Source organism: Oncorhynchus gorbuscha, linkage group LG16, assembly GCF_021184085.1.
Source record: "Oncorhynchus gorbuscha isolate QuinsamMale2020 ecotype Even-year linkage group LG16, OgorEven_v1.0, whole genome shotgun sequence".
NCBI classification, from domain to species: Eukaryota; Metazoa; Chordata; class Actinopteri; order Salmoniformes; family Salmonidae; genus Oncorhynchus; species Oncorhynchus gorbuscha.
Window position 1 is genome coordinate 31,850,201 of NC_060188.1, and position 21,862 is coordinate 31,872,062.

General features: G+C 43.9%; 1 protein-coding gene across 2 annotated transcripts; it reads right to left on the reverse strand.

Annotated features, from left to right (window-relative positions):
• Positions 1 to 7,069: 7,069 nt before the first annotated feature.
• LOC123999733 (cytokine receptor common subunit beta-like) lies at positions 7,070 to 19,281 on the reverse strand. 2 transcript variants are annotated; one of them, XM_046305765.1, is made up of 14 exons: positions 19,135 to 19,281; positions 18,767 to 19,004; positions 18,358 to 18,487; positions 18,076 to 18,236; positions 17,723 to 17,877; positions 13,759 to 13,903; positions 12,879 to 13,014; positions 12,545 to 12,699; positions 12,004 to 12,137; positions 11,628 to 11,811; positions 10,720 to 10,816; positions 10,014 to 10,083; positions 9,237 to 9,346; positions 7,070 to 9,121 (listed from the first exon to the last, which is right to left on the reverse strand). In XM_046305765.1, the coding sequence occupies exons 2-14, from the start codon at positions 18,915 to 18,917 to the stop codon at positions 8,326 to 8,328; spliced, it is 2,424 nt and encodes an 807-aa protein (XP_046161721.1). In that variant the 5' UTR covers positions 18,918 to 19,004; positions 19,135 to 19,281; the 3' UTR covers positions 7,070 to 8,325. The 2 variants fall into 2 exon arrangements, with proteins under 2 accessions (XP_046161721.1, XP_046161720.1); XM_046305764.1 differs by lacking the exon at positions 19,135 to 19,281 and having other exon boundaries at positions 18,767 to 19,128.
• Between the last annotated feature and the right edge of the window lie 2,581 nt (positions 19,282 to 21,862).

A 21,862-nucleotide genomic window follows, 5' to 3' on the forward strand; every position in this document is an offset into this window, starting at 1 on the left:
GTGTGTAGCAGTTAGCGGTTATGGTATAACATTTTGTCTTGGAAAGGTTTTTTCGCCTGGTCATGGAATAGTGTGTAGATGCGAGAAGGAATTATACAATGAGCAAAGCGATAATGCTGTTTGTATGTGGCTGCTATGAAAGTGATCTGTATTTGGTGATGATCAGGGGTGTATTCATTCCGCTGATTCCGTTGAAAAATGTTTCTTAGACGGAAGCAAATGGAACGAAACGTGGATAAACATACCTGAATTTGTCCTGAACTGAACGACTAATGATTACACCCTACATCAGCTAGATGCAGACAACACCATGCAAGGCAGTATTGAATGTGTCACTGTCTGTCCCCTTGATTACTTTTCTCTCTACCGATGTTGTAAATGGTCATTCGTAGGCTAGGTGGTAGCAATCTCATAATGAGTATAGGGAACATTTGAGTATCATGTAGTAGCCTAAACCTATCGATGTTCCATTGAGCTGGGTGAATGGAATATAAATGACAATCATCCAATATGCTGTCATAGAAGTAAGGCCATGCTCATACATTTTTTAAATAATCCTCCCTAATCTTAAACAGCACTGACCACCACTGCAGTGTAGGTATGTGTAGGCCTACCCTTCAGAACTGGTCTAAAGACAGAGGTGGCATACTGTGCTCGTTTTATGTTTTCGGTCTTGCAGAGGCCCGTTACCCACAGTTTTCTCCTGATCCTGACTTGAGAGTCCCTATTTCTTCCATCCCCAAACTTCCCTTCCGCTAAGGAGACGGCACAAATCATTCATGGCCTCCGTGAAGCTTCAGAGGGCCCGCAATTCAACAGTTTTGGAGGGAGTTCTGTTTCCGTTGCGAAACCCTGTCAGAACAGCTCCTTGTCTGCTATAATTCACCCTCTGTGCTGTGTCTATGTTTTGCGCACCTGGTGAGGTCTGCACTTTGCCGTCAGGGCACAGTGTCCGTAAACGCAGGATTAAGAGTCCAAGGTATCCCAGATGCTGCAACCTGGTGAGCAGGTGTCTGAGTCTGCTCCCAGGTTGGAACTTGAAAGTGTTGTTTGGAACGTTCAAGCCTAAAGCTCCTCAATTGTGATACTTTTTGAAATTGCATACAGTCTTCGGGGGGGGGGGTGATATAATGGCATCCTCTGTGGCACTACCTGGTGGCTCCCGCCTGTCAGGGGTGAGGTTGACCTAGATGAATTGATCCGGTCGAAAATAGAACAAAAGACTTTGAACAAGCCGCTGCGTAAGCATCTGTGTGGCGCCAGGCACCCCCTACACCTTCTTCACTTTTTATTTTCTTGTTCTTATTTACGACAAAGGATGGGGACATACTGTACACAGACAAGCCCCCAAGCCCCCACCCCAGACATCACTGACTCTCTCTCAACCCAAGCCTCTCTCTCTCTCTCTCTCTCTTTCTCTCTCTCTCTCTCTGTCTCTGTCTATTTCCCTTTATCTCTCCCCCCTCTCTCTGTGAACAATAGAACTGTGGTGGGGACAGAGGAATGCGGGACAGAGGAATGTGAGTGTTTTGGGGCAGTTTCAGCATCTGAACCAGTCTGGAATGTTTGGAAAAAATGAATCACCTCTTTACCTTCAAGCCACGGTCAAGGCCGTTATCACAATAGTAAAAAAAAAGCTACATGAGCATGTTTGGGGGTAGTTTGACCGACACACACACACACACACACACACACACACACACACACACACACACACACACACACACACACACACACACACACACACACACACACACACACACACACACACACACACACACACACACACACACACACACACACGTCTCTGAACTGAACCTCAGAAGACAGGATGCTGTACCTTGTGAACAGGAAGTAGTACCTTGTGATGGGTTGAAAACACAGGAAGTTCTTATCATCATGCCTGAAATTCTTGCATTGTGTTTTCTGTGAAGACAGAGACACGCACAAGTACACACACAACACAAATGACGAATGACATCCACACTAAGGGCCACTGAGATATTAACCATGAATATATGCTACGGTAATTCTCACATACTGACACCAGCTCAGAAAGTGGTTAGTTGGATGAGCAGATACACATGGTCATAAATTTGATGATAAGTCATTCAGTACTGCAGACACAGGAATAGTCCCCACGGGCCAGGCTTTAGCTGCCAATAGACAGCCAGACAAATTACAACGTTCAAATAACTGGAGACCTAGCACCTATAAGCAGAAACAGACAGGGACTGGAGAGAAACTAAGTTAACCAAATTTACAATAAAAAAATCTAAATATGAACACAAATGTTTTTCAGAACTTCTCGCAAAATTGAACGAGTGACACTGCACAATTTCAATGCAACTACTTTAATAAAAGTAATTCTCTATAACCAGGTTAACATCCAACCATTTAATGCGGATTAATTACCCGACGGATGGCAAAAACCGGATAGGAACTATTAACAGCTATTGATTTGGAACCACAGAGAGTTAACGCAAGTCGTAAAGGAAACAGGAGCTGGCTCCACCATTCCAGACCATTTAACCTTCAACATTACAACATGATCAAATCCCCTCTGCATAGTCGAATAAAGTGACAACTAAAATATAACAAAAACTATTTCGTCCAATCAACATAAACTAAATATGATGTGGCTGTCCATGGTTCTGATTTCTGTGTGCATGTGTATGCATGCAGATTCATGCAGGTAGAAAAACATGTTGACTCACCTTACTTGTAGAGAAACGCCAATGCCATTAGTCCTCTCTTTCATGTTGATGCATTATCATCTGCTAACCATGTGTATGTGACCAATAAACTTTGATTTGATTTGAAACGGTCTCTCACTGTCACACAGTACACACTTTTATTTTTTGATGTCCTAGGCTACCTGGCTAAAATGCTATCTCACTAGCCTAACTTCATGAGCAATGTTAGCTCGTTAACTTTAATCAATCAATCAATCAAATGTATTTATATAGCCCTTCTTACATCAGCTATTATATCAAAGTGCTGTACAGAAACCCCAAACAGCAAGAAAACCCCAAACAGCAAGAAATGCAGGTGTAGAAGCACGGTGGCTAGGAAAAACTCCCTAGAAAGGCCAAAACCTAGGAAGAAACCTAGAGAGGAACCAGGCTATGAGTGGTTCTCAAAGAGCAAGGTTCTGGAGAGACTGCATAAATCTGAGAAAGCAAGGTGATGAGAACGGGAGCGAAAGTGAGATACTCTTACTCTAGCGTAAAGGTGGGTCAAGCACATCATAAAGCAGAAGTAAGTGTTGAAAAGGGGGGTATAAAGGAAAGAGGTGGTGGGGTGTTGAGGGGTCCCAATGGGTGCTGAGTGCCCTGACTAGAGGGATTATAAATCTCAGATGGTGTCACGCGGGACTAGGTGGGTGAGGAAGGAATCAGGCGCAGAGAGTTCCACTGGGAAAAGGTGCACTTTAATGCGGCACAAAAATAACAAGCCCAAAACACAGGGCGCGGACATGAATGTGGACCACCCAAAACACAGGGCGCAGACAGTAATGTGGACCACCCAAAACACAGGGCGCGGACAGTAATGTGGACCACCCAAAACACAGGGCGCGGACAGTAATGTGGACCACCCAAAACACAGGGTGCGGACAGTAATGTGGACCACCCAAAACACAGGGCGCGGACAGTAATGTGGACCACCCAAAACACAGGGCGCGGACAGTAATGTGGACCACCCAAAACACAGGGCGCGGACAGTAATGTGGACCACCCAAAACACAGGGCGCGGATAGTAATGTGGACCACCCAAAACACAGGGCGCGGACAGTAATGTGGACCACCCAAAACACAGGGCGCGGACAGTAATGTGGACCACCCAAAACACAGGGCGTGGACAGTAATGTGGACCACCCAAAACACAGGGCGCGGACAGTAATGTGGACCACCCAAAACACAGGGCGCGGACAGTAATGTGGACCACCCAAAACACAGGGTGCCAAGTCCAGAAAATGAACACCTCTACCTAACGCACACACGTAACACAATTACAATCCCACACAAAACAAGGGCGGGTACACGTACTTTAAATAAGGAAGCTCATGAAGCACATATAACAGGACACAGGTGAAACTAATAAGACAAAACAAGCAGACAACGAAAAAGGGATCGGTGGCGGCTAGTAGGCCGGTGAGGACGACCGCCCGAGCACCGCCCGAGCCAACTTCAGCGGAAGTCGTGACAGATGGGGTATATGAACAGCTGTTTCTCTCCCACTCCAGATGTCGGTCAGAGAGGGGGGCCACAGAGACAACATGTATGCGCACAAGAAAGATGCTTGAATTATCCAAGCATATACTGTACTTTATGTATATTTTCTATAATATGTGTCTGTAGCAGTGGAGGCTGCTGAGGAGAGGACAGTCATAATAATGGCTGGAATGGAGTGAATGGATGATAACTATATGTTTGATACCATTCCATTCACTGCATTCCGGCCATTATTATGATCCATCCTCCCCTCAGCAGCCTCCACTGGTCTGTAGCGTATATGTAGGCCTATACAGTGCATTGGGATGGCAGGGTAGCCTAGTGGTTAGAGCGTTGGACTAGTAACCGGAAGGTTGCTAGTTCAAATCCCTGAGCTGACAAAGTCTCGTTCTACCCCTGAACAGGCAGTTAACCCACTGGTTCCTAGGCCGTCATTGAAAATAAGAATTTGTTCTTAACTGACTTGCCTAGTTAAATAACCTTTTGGTTAAAATGAAGAAAGTATTCAGACCCCTTGACTTTTGCCACAAGTTGTTATGTTACAGCCTTATTCTAAAATAGATTACATTTTTTTTACCCCTCATTAATCTACAGACAATACCCCATAATGACAAAGCAAAAATAGGTTTTTAGACATTTCTTCACAATTACATAATTATTCAGACCATTTACTCAGTACTTTGTTGAAGCACTTTTGGCAGTGATTACAGCCTCGAGTCTTCTTTGGTATGATGCTACAAGCTTGCCATACCTGTATTTGGGGAGTTTCTCCCATTCTTCTCTGCAGATCCTCTAAAGCTCTGTCAGGTTGGGTGGGGAGCATCGTGGACAACTGGGCTCTGGCTGGGCCACTCAAGGACATTCAGAGACCTGTTCCGAAGCCACTCCTGCATTGTCTTGGATCTAAGCTTAGGATTGTTGTCCTGTTGGAAGGTGAACCTTTGCCCCAGTATGAGGTCCTGAGCGCTCTGGAGCTGGTTTTTCATCAAGGATCTCTCTGTACTTTGCTCCGTTCATCTTTACCTCCATCCTGACTAGTCTCCCAGTCCCTGCCCCTGAAAAACATTCAAACAGCATGATGCTGCCACCACCATGGTTCACCGTAGGGATGGTGCCAGGTTTCCTCCAGAGGTGATGTTTGGCATTCAGGCCAAAGACTTCAATATTGGTTTCATCAAACCAGAGAATCTTGTTTCTAATGCTGATAGTCCTTTAGGTGCCTTTTGGCAAACTCCAAGTAGACTGTTGTTCCTTTTACTGAGGAGTGGCTTCCGTCTGGCCACTCTACCATAAAGCCCTGATTGGTGGAGTGCAGCAGAGATGGTTGTCCTTCTGGAAGGTTCTCCAATCTCCACAGAGGAACTCTAGAGCTCTGTCAGAGTAACCATCGGGTTATTGGTCATCTCCCTGACCAAGGCCCTTCTTCCCCAATTGCTCAGTTTGGCTAGGCGGCCAGTTCTAGGAAGAGCCTTGGTGGTCCCAAACTTATTCCATTTAAGAATGTTGGAGGCCACTGTGTTCCTGGGGTCATTCAATGCTGCAGACATTTTTTGGTACCCTTCCCCATATCTGTGCCTCGACAATGGACAATTCCTTGCTTGGTTTTTGCTCAAACATGCACTGTCAACTGTGGGAACGTACAGTGGGGCAAAAAAGTATTTAGTCAGCCACCAATTGTGCATGTTCTCCTACTTAAAAAGATGAGAGAGCCCTGTACTTTTCATCATAGGTACACTTCAACTATGACAGACAAAATGAGAAAAAAAATCCAGAAAATGTATTTGCAAATTATGGTGGAAAATACGTATTTGGTCACCTACAAACAAGCAAGATTTCTGGCTCTCACAGACCTGTAACTTCTTCTTTAGGAGGCTCTTCTGTCCTCCACTCGTTACCTGTATTACTGACACCTGTTTGAACTTGTTATCAATATGAAAGACACCTGTTCCAAAAGCACATTTCAATTTCTTTCATTTTTTACCTCAAAATCATATTTTTGTCAATCAAATCTGCAAAGTTTATCACAGGGTCTTGCTTCTTCACATGAGGGTTGAGGACTATAAACTGACCATGTGCACAGTGAGTCACATGATTCTCACTTGAGATATTGAGAGAAAACTATCCACAGTCTCCTCTACGTATCATGGCTATTATCACTTTTCAGAGGAGGGCACACAGTAGCTAAGGCTGAATAGTGAATAGTGAGGGATTTGTGACTCAAACTTTCCTACATAGTGAATAGGGAGGCATTTGCGACTAAAACTTCCCTACATAGTGAATAGGGAGGTATTTGGGACTCAAACTTCCCTACATAGTGAATAGGGAGGCATTTGGGACTCAAACCTCCCTACATAGTGAATAGGGAGGCATTTGGGACTCAAACTTCCCTACATAGTGAATAGGGAGGTATTTGGGTTTCAAACTTTTCTACATAGTGAATAGGGACGCCTTTGGGTTTCAAACTTTTTTACATAGTGAATAGGGAGGTATTTGGGACTCAAACTTCCCTACATAGTGAATAGGGACGCCTTTGGGTTTCAAACTTCCCTACATAGTGAATAGGGAGGCATTTGGGACTCAAACCTCCCTACATGGTGAATAGGGAGGCATTTGGGACTCAAACTTTCCTACATAGTGAATAGGGAGGCATTTGGTTACTCACTTGGGAATCAAACCTCTTCTGATGTGTAACAAGGGGGATTTACATGCATCTCCTCCTGGGGTCGATTGTACGCAACATTTTTCATATACGCCAGGGGAGGTCCTCGGGATGAATCTAAAACATACAGGTTCTCTAACATCAGGGAGTGGAGCATGGGAATAGTAGGAAGAGGTGTAGCAAACAACATTACTTTATTTTACAGCAAACAAAACAATATTTTCATCTCCAGGCATACATGTTCCTTGGAAGCTCTAGCTCATACTGATTGCTTATCACAGGACATAAAAAAAACTTTAGTTGACATACAAATCCACAATTACATTCGATATATGCCTGAGCTATGGCATAACGCAGATCAGATCAATTACTCGTGGTCACAGGACATGTTGCACAATACTCTCAGGAGGGCATGCCATGGGTGAAGGAGAGCGGGTCAAATTGGCATACGGGTACTCTTGCCATGAACACAAGATCCCCGGATATGCTTCAGAATTTGTCATTCTCATGGTAATGCACATCTGTAGAACAACAAGAACAGCCAGGTAAAATACTGAAGGCCACACCCTTAATTACAATCAACAATGTCACACACCTGGCGCTGACAGAGGCACAAGGCTGCATTCAACAACTCAACCTCAATTACCTTGTATCCCTACACATCTACTCAGTACTGGTACTCCGTGTATATAACCATTGTGGATGTATTCCTTGTGTTATTCTTTTTCTCTATATTTTTCTCTCTGCATTGTTGGGAAGGGCCCATAATTAAACATTTCACTGTAAGTCTACCCCAAGTTGTTTACAAAGCTTGTGACGAATGACATTCGACCAGGAGACCGTCATCACCATTCGCATTCTGTAACACAGCACTTTGCGGCCCGCGACCCGACCCCTGCTGTGGAACGACAGGAACAGCCACTGGCACTGGCTGCGTTCACCAACATGACAGTGCCACCCTGTTACACATGTACCATCTATGTGATGTGGTGGAAACCTGGGAATCTGGCCCTCAGTCACCTTACCACCCAGAGGCCTACTGCAGTATGCTTCTGTGTTTGTAGTTAGTCCTTACAGTAGAATCCATAGGCCACCTCTTGTGAGTTCAACAGATACACAGTAAGTACAGTGATGCCATCTGCTGGGCATTGTGAGTAATCAAGGGAGGCTTCTCTGAGGCTCCAACAGTTTTCCCTCCCAGAAATAGAAGTGTTTCTCAATCTCAACCCAGTCTTCAGTGACCACAAATCAGTAGTTTTACACGTGGTCCATTCCAACAATAACACACCTGAATGAACTAGTCCAACTAATAATCAAGCTCTTGTGATTAGTTGAGACAGGTGTGTTAGTGTTAGAATGGATCAAATATTGAGAACAGTGACGTATAGTGGCCCTCATGTAGTCCAGCATTAGATGGGGTTAGCTAGTTAGCTAAGTGGCTAGCTGGGACAGTCTGACATATGGATCCTCCTTGCACTGCTCCTCCTGACTCATCTCCCTCCTACAGGCCTGCTGCTCTTGACTGCCCCCTTTAGGTGGTCCAGAAGACTGCACATGGCCCCAGCCCCCAAGTGTCTGTAGGACTGGGAGGAAGCAGTACCCAGAGGTGTGTAGGGTAGGGCCCACTGGGGGCAAGGTGGGAGGGGTGTTTGTGGTGGTTGGGGGTGTGTACGCTGGAGGAGGGTCTTCATTCTCACTGGGTGGTGAGCAGATGGGCATAGAGCTAGGTCCGGGTGGGAGGAGCTCTGACTTGGGCCATGCCATGATGTCGTTGTTGCCGTTGTTGTTACCAGTGTTCTTACTGTCGTCCGCTACTACAGTGCTCGTAACACCATCCGACACTCCCTCTGTTGATCTGGACAGGCCAGCACAGACCTGAGGCATCACCACGTAGCCCTCACTCGACTCCGAGAGGGATGGGGCAGACCTCTTCGAGGAGGACGGAGAAGTGGGTTCAGAGTTAGAGAGAGTGTTATCGGACTCCTCACAGGGAGGCTCCAGACTCAGAAACTCACTCGGCGCCGGTGAACTGTCGCCACAGAAGATGTAAGGGCCACTGAAGCTGAAGCCGGATGAGTCTAGAGCAGGAGGGCCAGATCTGTCCACAGACAGCAAATGGAGGGAGGAAGAGTTTGGGTCATACTTCTTCCACCCCTCCTTGGTAATGGAATGGAACAGTCCATTTGCTTTTACATCCGAGTTCAACCACAATGGACTATCTGAAGAGCTGCAACACAACATAGTGAGGTAAGGGTTAGGATTGAGGCTAGGTGTACGAGTTATCTTTTATAAGTGTTGGATAGTGTAGGTTAAATAAGTATAAAGATGTGAGCTAGTTTTACCAGCTGGAGCAGAGACTGTTATCCTCCCTGCTCTCCTGTGTCTGTACCCTGCAGATGTAGGTCTTCTCACTTCTCTCACTCTCATGGAATAACAACCTATCGGGAGATTTCTGGGAAAGAGAGGACATACCATTATCTGTGAGTGATGAACTATGAAAGATGGATACATGCAGGCACGTGCACAGATAGGGGTGTACCTTTACTCTCCCACCTGCCCCTTTGCCCTCCCACTCGCCCTTTTGGGTGGCGGTATATTTTTTGTATACAGTTTTTGCCATTGTTGTTCTGAACCCATTGCCCCCAAGTCGACGTGACATTGTCAAGTTCACAAACTAGCAGGTTTTCATCAATCGACACGAATGATTAGCTGATAGCCGACCCTCTTTTCCCGATGTCAATCATTTCTTTTGGAGGCACTGTAACTAGCCTGCTTACAATCTTGTAAGTGAGTGTGTTGTTGCAGAAATAAATAGGCCAATGCTAAAGCATGTTTAAATGTTCGCTACAGAGGCAGTTAGTATGTTATGAATTTCGAGATATGAATTGCCATTTTTTCCCTTCTCATTTTGAGCACCTGCCGGCTAAAAGGTCTGTGCACAGCCCTGGATACACACAATGTCATTTATAGTGGTTATGAAAAATTATCCTTGTGTGTAGATGATTTGCATTATTACTGAGTGCAGTTGTCATATATTCAACAGCTGAGTAGTCCACAGCGAGATGCTTTGTGAATGATGCTGATTGAATACTCAGCCATTCAGATGCATTCAGACTTACCTTAATGACCTCTCCCAGTACCTTGCTCTTGAGGGGCGACGGGACAGACACCTCCCACAGGACTACCCTCCTACGGACAGAAAACGAACGAATGAATCAATGGGATGGACGAATGAATGAAATGACAGGTAACTGCCAAAATAAAGGAAACACCAACACAACTTTGGCATAGATTCTACAAGATTCTGGAATTCTATTGGAGGGATGCGATGCCATTCTTCCATGAGAAATCAAATCCCCCATAAATGTTCAATTGGGTTGGGATCTGGTGACTGAGAAGGCCATGGCATGTGGTTTATATGGTTTTCATGCTCATCAACCCATTCAGTGACCACTCGTGCCCTGTGGATAGGGCCATTGTCATCGTATTGTGTTCCCATAGCCATGGTAGCCAAAATAATGGCCTGCCCAGCATTTCTATACATGACCCTAAGCATGATGGGATGTTAATTGCTTAATTAACTCAGGGACCACACCTGTATGGAAGCACTGGCTCTAACACTAGTAATGACACAAGGGCATCTACTTGGTAAATATTTTATTTTTCTTGAACTGCATTGTTGGTTAAAGGCTTGTAAGTAAGCATTTCACGGTAAAGTCTGCACTTATTGTATTGGGCCTATTGTGACAAATAAGGTTTGATTTGAAGGGTGAATTAAAATGGTAGAAAAACAATAGAAACAGTTGGAGAAGTCTGAGTAATCACCTGTGGCAGGCTGGTATGGTAACATAGAGAGCGATGAAGACAATGGCCACCAGTATACTGATGAAGACGTAGAGGAAGGTGGTGATGGACCAGGAAGCTACCAGGAGACATGGGACAAAAGATGCATATGTAAGAGTGGAAAATGTAGTTGATGATCATTGATGAGTAATTGATTAGGGTCTGGATATTCCTGTCTGTCATGTGAACTGATTGAGATGGTCGTTGCTTCAAGAGAACATAGTCACATTTTATCAGCTCCTGTATGCTGCCTTCATCAAGTCTAGTCTTAATTTCTTCTTATTTCACTCTCCGAACCCTCCGAACGGCGTGTTCAACACATTTCAATATTATTTTCTCATTTTTCACATGAAAGCAAATATCGTGGCTGCACATAAGACTGACAGATGAAAGCAAAGAAAAACACTCTTTAATACATAATGAAGGTCTTTACATTTGTTTTTGAAAACATTCTTCAAGGGATATGAACTTTGGTGCTTTTTCGTTCAGCATATCTCATGAATAGATAATCATATTATAGTTTTTAGAGCTCCGCTATTTTGACTCGCATGGCTGGCACGACTAGATGAATTGTAAATAATAAAATACGGTTCACCCCCCCCCCCCCCCACTTGTACTTGTTTCAGTGCAGACTGGTTATCTCTGATGATAAAATATGTTTTCAGAGTTATTTGAAAAAAATTACAGAATTAGCTTGGTCCAAGTGTGTGCTCTTGTCAAGTCCATTGCTGTCATTGTCAAGCATATACAGCAATTAACATGACAATGAGTGACAAGGAGTTGGCATAATAGCAAAAACAGACACTCTCAGGCTAGAATAGAATACAACAATAGATCAGAATACTATTAAAAACCTGCTTCAACCAGGAGATAGCATCTAGGTTCATTACCTGGTGGTGTGGTCCACTCCACTGGGTCGGTCCATTCTGAGGGGACTCCGTCAAAAGTATCACGCTTTCCTGGTCCCACCAGGGCTCTCACCGTAACCAGGTAGCGCTCAGAGGGGCACAGGGACACCCCCAGGATGGAGAGCGAGCGGGACCCCTGGGAGACATTGAGGAACGTAGTATCCTCCTGAAAAAGAGAAGGTTGGACAGAACCAAGTGAGACACAGTAGAATTATCCGTCATTGTCAAATGATCTATTCATGGGATCCTTAAAATTGCAACAGTCTATCTCGCTTGATGAGCGTTCTTTACCTGATGAACTAGAGATGATCAAATGTAACAGTGACAATGACAAGACATTGCTTTTGGATCATCCTACCTGAGTCTCATTACTCCAGTATTGCACCTGATAGTGCACATGATCGGTCAGATAAAAATGAGGCGGATTCCATTTTAGAATCCAGTTCCCATCTCTCTCTTCTATCTGCACTTTGAGTGGACGGTTTGGACGAACTGTGTGGAGAGAGACGTCAAGAATCAGACATCAAGAATCTTTAAAGAGTTGAACGGGATCTTAAGCGCTTACGAATGTATTTATTTTTTGCAGGGCGTGACGTATCGTACGAAATGGATGACGTTGTACACAGTTGTGCTCAATTTCCCGGGACCCGTTTTGGCTCATGAGCACTAATTTCTAAACTACTGGCTGAAATGATACCTTCTAGAAAATTGTGCCTGTAATACCACAATATAAACTCCAGGTGGCAGCACTGATACAGAATCACTGAGGTAGTATATAATAATAATAATATTTTCTTTTTTTTTGCATCAAAACAAATATCATCATAAATTGAGTCGCAGCTATGAGATTTTATTCTCCCCCTTAATATCACCCCTGTCTCGGTGTGAAAATGACTCACTGTTTTTGTGTGTTTTAAACTTTTTGCTGTTGCGTGTGGGTACAAGCTCCACCTCTAGCTGCTCTAAGTCTTGGACATGGAAGGAGCAGCTGTATTCTAGCACTGGACCCCTGGATGTAACGCCGACCATGGTGTTATCACAGCATTTCTGGGCTCTGCAGAGATGGCGAAAGGAAGAGAGAAATGGATGGATGGATGGAGAAGAGGGAGGACAATGCTGTGAAAGAAAGTAGTCTGAAGTGTAGTCAACTGTTCTGTCTCATCCATGGGCACGCGCACATGAACGCATGCAGCGCGCACAAACACAAAGGCATACACACAGATCTTAACTCACGGTGCAGTGTGATTGTGTTTGCAGGACAGGTGGAAGGTAAGGAACTGAGCCAGGTCTCTCTTCACCTCCCAACTGCATGTCACCGCAGTCTCATTATCCAACACACACTGCGCATTGGAGGGGCCTGGCACAGGGTCTGAGTGAGGGAGGGAAGGGAGGTGAGGGAGGGAGCAGGAGGACAGGAGGAAGAGAGACAGAAAGAGATGGAGAGAGAGAGGGGGGGGGGAATTAGGGAGGATGGGACGACAGGAGGAAGAGAGACAGAAAGAGATGGAGAGAGAGAGAGGGGGAATTAGGGAGGATGGGACGACAGGAGGAAGAGAGACAGAAAGAGATGGAGAGAGAGAGAGAGAGAGAGAGAGAGAGAGAGAGAGAGAGAGAGAGAGAGAGAGAGAGAGAGAGAGAGAGAGAGAGAGAGAGAGAGAGAGAGAGAGAGAGAGGTGGAATTAGGGAGGACGGGACGACAGGAGGAAGAGAGACAGAAAGAGATGGAGAGAGAGAGAGAGAGAGAGAGAGAGAGAGAGAGAGAGAGAGAGAGAGAGAGAGAGAGAGAGAGTGAGGTGGAATTAGGGAGGACGGGACGACAGGAGGAAGAGAGACAGAAAGAGGTGGAGAGATAGAGAGAGAGAGAGAGAGGGGGAATTAGGGAGGACGGGAGTGAACAAAAGGAAAGAAGACATTGATGCACGACTGAGCAATGCTAACATGACGCGATCACAACTCCCTGGCACCTCCCTGTAAAATCACATGCCATCGCAAGTCGCTCATGACAACTTCATTACAAACTCATTACAATGCCATGAAACTAATACATTTCATTGTACGACATTACATTATGGAGGACGGAGGATGTTTACGTTTACGTAGGGTTTCCACTCACCCTCCTCAGTCAACCAGGTCACTAGGGGGCTCCACTCGCTCCACAGTCCCGTCTTCATCCTTGCCCTCACCTTGGCTTCATACTGGAAGCCGGGCACCTGAGCCTCAGCCTTCACACTCAGCTGGGTGTCCTGAACCTCCACTGCCTGCACAGAGAGAAACAGACAATGAATATGGAGTCCCAAATGGCATAGTGCCCCACAAGGCTGTGGTCTAAAGTTGTGTACTACAAAGGCAATAGGATGCCATTTGACACGCACATTATGTGTGCATCTAAATCTACTAAAGTGGCTCTCCATTGGGCACAGACATCAATTCAACATCTATTCCACGTTGGTTCAACATAATTGAACATAAACATCATTGTATTGATTTAAGTCCCCAGTAGGTTCCTTTCTTTGTTTCCTTCCCTTCATCTGCACTCGTGTGAAGCACCTGGTCTGGACAGGTGAATGTAGACTTCCTGAAAGAATCTTTCAAACTGCTTCCACCTATCCTGTGGCTTGAATCTGTGCATTTGAAAGGGTGGAAACCACTTCAGACTATTAAAGACAGAGAGACCTGATCTTTATGTGACTCCCACCGGGGGATTTGTTTTCTATACTATTGCCGTGTGATATCCTCTCAGTCTTAGATAGTGGCGTGGTAATCTTTGGTAAGGATCGTGACGAGCTAGAACGTGGACGTCACCAGGATTTTGGGTCAGCCCCACATTTGTTGCGCTGTTGCAATGGTGTGAAAAAGATTTGTAGTCAACTGAATGCGCCACTTATACTGAACGAAAAATATAAACGCAACATGAAACAATTGCACATTTTTTACTGAGTTACAGTTATAAGGAAATCAGTCAATTATAATAAATTCATTAGGCCCTAATCTATGGATTCCACATGACTGGACAGGGGCGCAGACATGGGTGGGCTATGGGACACCCCCTTTGGAGCCAGGCCCACCCACTGGGGAGCCAGGCCCAGCAAACCAGAATGTATTTTTCCCCACAAAAGGGCTTTATTATAGACATACATACTCCTCAGTTTCATCAGCTGTCTGGGTGGCTGGTGTCAGACAATCCCGCAGGTGAAGAAGCCAGTGGTCCTGGGCTGGCGTAGTTACACGTGGTCTGCGGTTGTGAGGCTGGTTGGACGTACTGCCAAATTCTCTAAAATGACGTTGGAGGTGGCTTATGGTAGAGAAATTAACATGACATTTTCTGGCAAGTGCTGGTGGACATTTCTGCAGTGGTGGACATTACTGCAGCCATTTCTCAGAATGGTGCAATGTCTCGCAAGATCACTTAATGATTAATTAGTATTTTACATAACAAACCAACTATAATCAAATGATAATGGCAGGCTACGGTTATGCCAAAAACACAATGTAATTTCATATGACAATTTTGAAATGCAGCATTTGTTTTCTCATGCGGTTGCTGTGTTTAACTCTATCTGCTCTAAAATGTGATTAGTTTAGCCGGTTAGCCAACCTTACTTTCATATTCAAGAAGATCAAAATGCATATTCCCATCAACCTGTTTGGGATCGAACTGTTGGCATGCATGCAGCATGGACGTTTAACCTGTAAAACGTGAATAATTATCATTCACGATTGACAGTGATGATGGCCTAATTTATAATAAGGTAGGCCTAATTTATAATAAGGTAGGCCTAATTTATAATAAGGTAGGCCTAATTTATAATAAGGTAGGCCTAATTTATAATAAGGTAGGCCTAATTTATAATAAGGTATGCCTAATTTATAATAAGGTAGGCCTAATTTATAATAAGGTAGGCCTAATTTGGTGTTTTAGGATTTTCTGAATGAAAGGTTTCATGTTGGTACCAACTTTCATTCAGAAATGGCTTAATAATTGATAAAATGGTGCTCTGGTTGGCTACCTAAAACAATAGCACTGGTTATCATAAATGTAAAGCCATTTCCATGTGTGGTCAACTGATCATTCCAGCACCGTTTTGATTGGGACAACGTGGGAACTCATCTTGATAAATCAATCAATGTCCGATTTTTGTTGTCACTGAATCTCTGTTTGGATATTAGGTTACAGTTATGCTAGGTAATGTTAGCTAAGTTGAGTTGAGTGCTCATGATCATTAGTCTAACAGTTAAAAGTAATGCAGATGTTCTCCACACACACACACACACACACACACACACACACACACACACACACACACACACACACACACACACACACACACACACACACACACACACACACACACACACACACACACACACACACACACACACACACACACACACACACACACACACACACACACACACACACACACACACACACACACACACACACACACACACACACACACACACATTAGGCCTATATAGCCTACCTGATGAGCTTCCCTTATGTTTTCTTGAACTTTCCAATACTTTTCTGATGCATTTCAGTCCCTTAGCCTACTGATGTGAATACACATTGGACACTTTTCCTTATAGTCTATTCAAGTAATTTGACATGTTTTTTGCCAGTAGGCCTACCTATACAATAACATCATATGGGGTTACTGACCACAATCCATTTAATTAATAATAATAAGTGTTGATTTTTTGGCCTTGGAGGAGAGCATAGCACATGGAAGAAACCATAGTGCTGCAGGAAGGGGTACTGGAAGTGCTGCAGATAAATTGAAATTACATTTGACAAGTGATATAATTACTCCTGTCTCTATAAAAATACATGAAATATTTATGTAATTATTGAAAATAATTGCTGTAGATTATGTTTTGTCCTTCTGTAGCTCAGTTGGTAGAGCATGGCGCTTGTAACGCCAGGTTAGTGGGTTTGATCCCTGGGACCACCCATACGTAGAATGTATGCACACATGACTGTAAGTCGCTTTGGATAAAAGCGTCTGCTAAATGGCATATATTATTATTTTGTCACATTGTGAGCGATTAGGGCAAATATAAAACAGCTGATTGTTGAGTTGTGGCTGTCAATGTACAGCAGGCAGCAGCTAGAAGGTATTTCACAATATTTAAAAATACACTTGCGGAACAATTCTGATTAATTAGTGAGTAAACACTGGAAAGTTGGTGGACTATAATTTCCTCCTCATCTTGTAGACCTAAGATCTGAGTATCCACTCTTTTCATTGGCCTATCTTCTTGTTGCATTTAAGCCATGGGTTGTTTGTTTTAGCAGCTTGACATTTAGACACTGTGTGGTATAAAAAAACTATTACTGTAATCGTCTCCAGTCATATAAAATGATTTACAGGAAATTACAGGAAGTGATTTTTAGAAAAGGCCCTTTTTTTTCTCACCCACAAACCCCTCAGCCCCTGGTCTTCAGGACTGAGCCCCCAGATGTTATGAAACTCTGGTGATACCACTGGGTATTAAGCAAAGGGGTAGTGATGAATGATTTTAAAGAAGTGATTCATGATTTTGTCACCGAGCAAAACTACCCTAAACTTGTGCTTGTTTTCCGGGGGATATCTCATGCCATGATGAAAAATCTTGAGTTAGCATTTTTTTTTACAAGAGGGTCGGAAAACATAAGCAATATGTTTACTAATACTCTTAGAATAAAAGTTGGTATCCAGAACCTAAATGGGTTATTTGGCTGTTCCCAAGGAGAACCCTTTGAATAACACTTTTTTTGTTCCAGGCTTTTTTTGTTCCTCCCCTTTCCCCTGGAGGGTTCTACATGGAACCCAAAAGAGTTCTAACTGGAACCAAAAAGGGTTCTCCTAAGGGGACAATCGAAGAACCCTTTTGGAACCCATTTTTCTAAGAGTGTATACTGGATTCAGAAGCACATGTGTTAGATGAATAGGAGTCTTTAAGAGCACATTGTATGTAACCTGGTCCCAGATTTGTTTGCGCTTTTTGCCTGCTGTCCTTGACAATGAGTTGGCAATATATAGCACAAACAAGATATGGCACTCAAGCTAATTGTTTGTTACTCCAGTACATACTGTCCAGTCATCCTGGTTTGACCTCCTGTAGTTGACCTGGTAGTTGAGAGTGGGGGTCAAGAGGGATGATGGCGGGTAGGGGCTTTCCCAGCGGAGCAAACAGCCCCCTCTCTCTACAAGCTTCTGTGATAGGCGGACTGGTGGACGCACTCTCACTGTAATACACACATGCACACACTGTCAAAAACAAATCAACACATACATGAATAGTCAAATACAGATATAGGACCCTATATATATTTGACTGAATTTGGTCATCTGCTAGCTAACTTGTAACTGAAATGAAACGTGTAAATGTAAAATAATTGAGAAGCAATGACTTATGACAGGTGTCCTGCAATGGTTAAACTCACCATTCTTAGACAGAAGCAGGGCAGGGGGACAGGAGGTATTGAAGAAGAAGACATGGTTGGTATTGATGCCAAAGTATTTTGTGTTGTACTGACACTGGGCAGTGAGCTTGATGTTGTTGGGATTCCGTGCTCGCTTACCATAGGGTTTACACAAGGACTCACTAGAGGGTCGGAGAAAGAGGGAGACATGAGTTCATTGAGTACATTGTTTTTCGGGGTCCACCTCTCCCTCCCTCCCTCTCTCTCTCTGTCCTCTCATCACCCCATCAGCTCTATCCTTACCGGTTCTCAGGGCTGTCCCAGTAGTATAGGGCTAATGGCTGTGAGGACGGGTGTGGACTCTCCTCCCAGCTACAGCGGACGTAGGAGCTGTAGTCATTGTAGCACCGCAGGGACTCAAGCACAGGGGACACTATGGGAGAGACGGAGTGGGAAGCAGGATATAGACAATAATAATTAGAACACATTGTGCTGTATGGTGTACAGTTCTCTCTATATGGGTAGAAAATACGATCTACAATCACTTCTGGAAAAAACACATTTCCAAGTGGGTGGCAGTGTTGTGCTAGTGTCTGTATCTTAATGAGACTTCCTATAATGTCCACAATTAAACATCTAACCATATGTCTAAATGATACATTTTGTTGTCATCGATATCTGCTAAAAACAGAGTCTTAGACTTAGACCCTACCATGATATTGTGTGTTGTCCTGGATGGTACAGCATTCTTGTCCGTTATTGCAAAGGACCAGGAGAGGGAGAAGTGATCCACAAGACATCCAGAAGAGGAGCATGTTTCCCGGGGAGCGCAGGAGGACAGGTCCCCTGGAGCAGAAGACCATGGGTAAGGTTCAGCAGGTGGGTCTCAGTAATTAACCTTCTAGATCTAGACCATCCTGGGCCCGCATTATGTGGACTGACTGCTATACCTGTCAGAGTTCAGAGAAAAATGGCTCAGATACAAAAGTCTTACTCTCTCTCTCTCTCCACGAACGTGCACACACACGCAAATATCACAATTCTCGGAAAAAATGACATCATTACCATCACTTCACTTACAGTATATTCTTCACTAAGTGACTCTGATGTTCCTCCCACCATCCGCTGTAACCACACATCCGTTCGTCTTACCCTTGTTTGCTTTCTCTGGCTTAATGTGTTCCAAATGGCACCCTATTCCCTATGTATAGTGCACACTACCCTATGGGACCTAGTCAATAGTATAGAACTTCATATTATGGTGGCATTTTGGACGTAGCCTCTGTTTCTTATGATTGTGGTACTGTCTTCACTGTGATGTCCTTCTGTCAGGCATAGGCATTTTGAAAGAGAAGCATGAAAACAAAGTGACAGAGTTGTGACTGTAGTGGCGTTGAGAAATCCCCATCAGATACTGTGTGTGTGTGTGTGTGTGTGTGTGTGTGTGTGTGTGTGTGTGTGTGTGTGTGTGTGTGTGTGTGTGTGTGTGTGTGTGTGTGTGTGTGTGTGTGTGTGTGTGTGTGTGTGTGTGTGTGTGTGTGTGTGTGTGTGTGTGTGTGTGTGTGTCTGTGTCTGTGTCTGTGTCTGTGTCTGTGTCTGTGTCTGTGTCTGTGTCTGTGCGTGCGTTTCTAAATAAGCATTCTAAGAATACATTGTGGGATAGAGGTTAACATACAAAGAGATGGTAAGAATCCCCAAAAATGAACACTTGTATATAAGCTAATTTATACAAGTTGTTCTCGCCTAGTCTACTATTCTGTAGTACTATTTCCAAGAAGTTATGATGTGCGAGGAAATGTCAAGACTCATGCCAAATGTGTTCGGTCTGTTGCCTCAACTTTATCTGCTTCCTCTTTTCATGTGGCTGTTTACCATGTGGTCAAAAATGACACTTAATCAACAGTGTGATCAGTACGCTCCCAGTGAGCACAAAACATTGAAAAAACACTTTTCAACCACAAATACATAGTTTCAACCAAAAGGGTATCTTTTCAACATTATTTGCTCATAGGGCTGTAGTATGGAATGAAATGCTGCCCCGAGGGTAGTATAAGTAGCTTAGTATGTATAGTATGCATAAATTATGAATATCACTTTCAAACAATTGATCTAAAATAACATATTCCTTTTCTGTCATCTTATAATTGTCTTGCTGTTACACAAGAGTGAGCTTTTAGCCCAGGCCTTTTATGGGTGATGGGGATTTCCAGTGACGTGCTACTGAACAGTGTGAAGATTGATCAGTGAAGTGTCTTAGTTGGTTCAGGCAGTGTCATGTCAGTACAGTAATTATCTTTCGTCCCAAAAGGCACCCTATTCCCTATATAGTACACTACTTTTGACCAAAACCCTATAGTCCCTGGTCAAAAGTAGTGCATAAAATAGGGTGCCATTTGGGACGTAAACCATTGATGTCCTTTATGTCCCATTGGCTTGCCAGGACTGCACTTCAGTAGCAGAGCAAATCCATTGTATAATACACCAGTCCTTAGCTAGCACACAGACAGACAGGGAAACGCCTGAGTCTGGATCCTGTGTCCCAAATGGCACCCCATTCCCTACATAGTGCACTACTTATGAACAGAGGCCTATGGGGTGCCATTCAGGATGGGAGTCTGGAGCTGTGCTGGGCTGGGCTGCTAGAGCAGCTTATCCTGCTCACTGTGGCGTGAAGAGAGGGGCTCGATATCTGTAGAAGAACTCCTGTCTACTAGTCCCTAGCAGGGTGACGATTTGACTCTGTTAAGTGTATGTTACTCACATAGACCACTGATGAGGTTTTTAAGGTGACTCAAAGGCCAAAACCTACAATCGAACATCATTACTGCGACACAACACAGAAAGAACAGTGACAATTGAGGAGAATGATAAAGCAACACAAGTTCCAAAGAAAACACCGCCATAAATGCAGCAACAGAGATACGCCATCCATAGCCATTTTCATTATGGTGTGTGGGACAGGCTGTGGTGCTGTCTGTAGATTATGGACTGTGTGGCTGTCTTATTTAAGGCATATTTTGGCATAGGGGAGACCGGGGATGGTTGTAACACAGGATAGTTGTAACACTCAATATCTCTCATCAGGAACAAGATAGAATCATGTGACACACTGTGCACATGGTCAGTTTAGTCCTCAATCCTCATGTGACGAAACAAGGCCCTGTGATAGACTTGGCAGATTTTATTGACAGAAATATGATTTTGAGGTAAAAAAAAAAAAATCTAATGCCATTACCATATGTTTGTTGGTGATGGCATCGCCTGCTTTGTTGTTAGAATCACAAAACCTATATCAGGTTTATAACCAGTGTGTAGATATATTTGATGTAAGTTAGCAATGCTAAAGTTTGAATTTAGCTAAACTTGAAGATTACTAATGGCTGCAAGGGTCAGGGTTAGTTGTAAACAAGCCTAAGGGAATACAAATTATAGGCCTTCCAAGGCTGTACCCCAGTACTACCATACCAAGGTTACAACTGTGACTCTGATTCAGTGAGCATGTCCAGCATTCACTCATACACACACACCAATCACACACAAACATGGAAAGACACATGTGGTTCTGGAAAACTTCCCATGTGACATTTCACATGTCATTTGCTGTGTTTTTAGAACACTTCACATTTCCAAAACGAATGCAATCACTATTCACCCGGGGCAAACTCCTCACACCGGGGCAACCTGTGTCTGATACTCAAATCCCCTCAATATCTCATGTGAAGTGTTCCAAAAACACATTTGCACATTATTTCACATGTGAAATTCCACAAATAGTGTAGTTTCGTGGTATCACACGTTGAAATTTTGC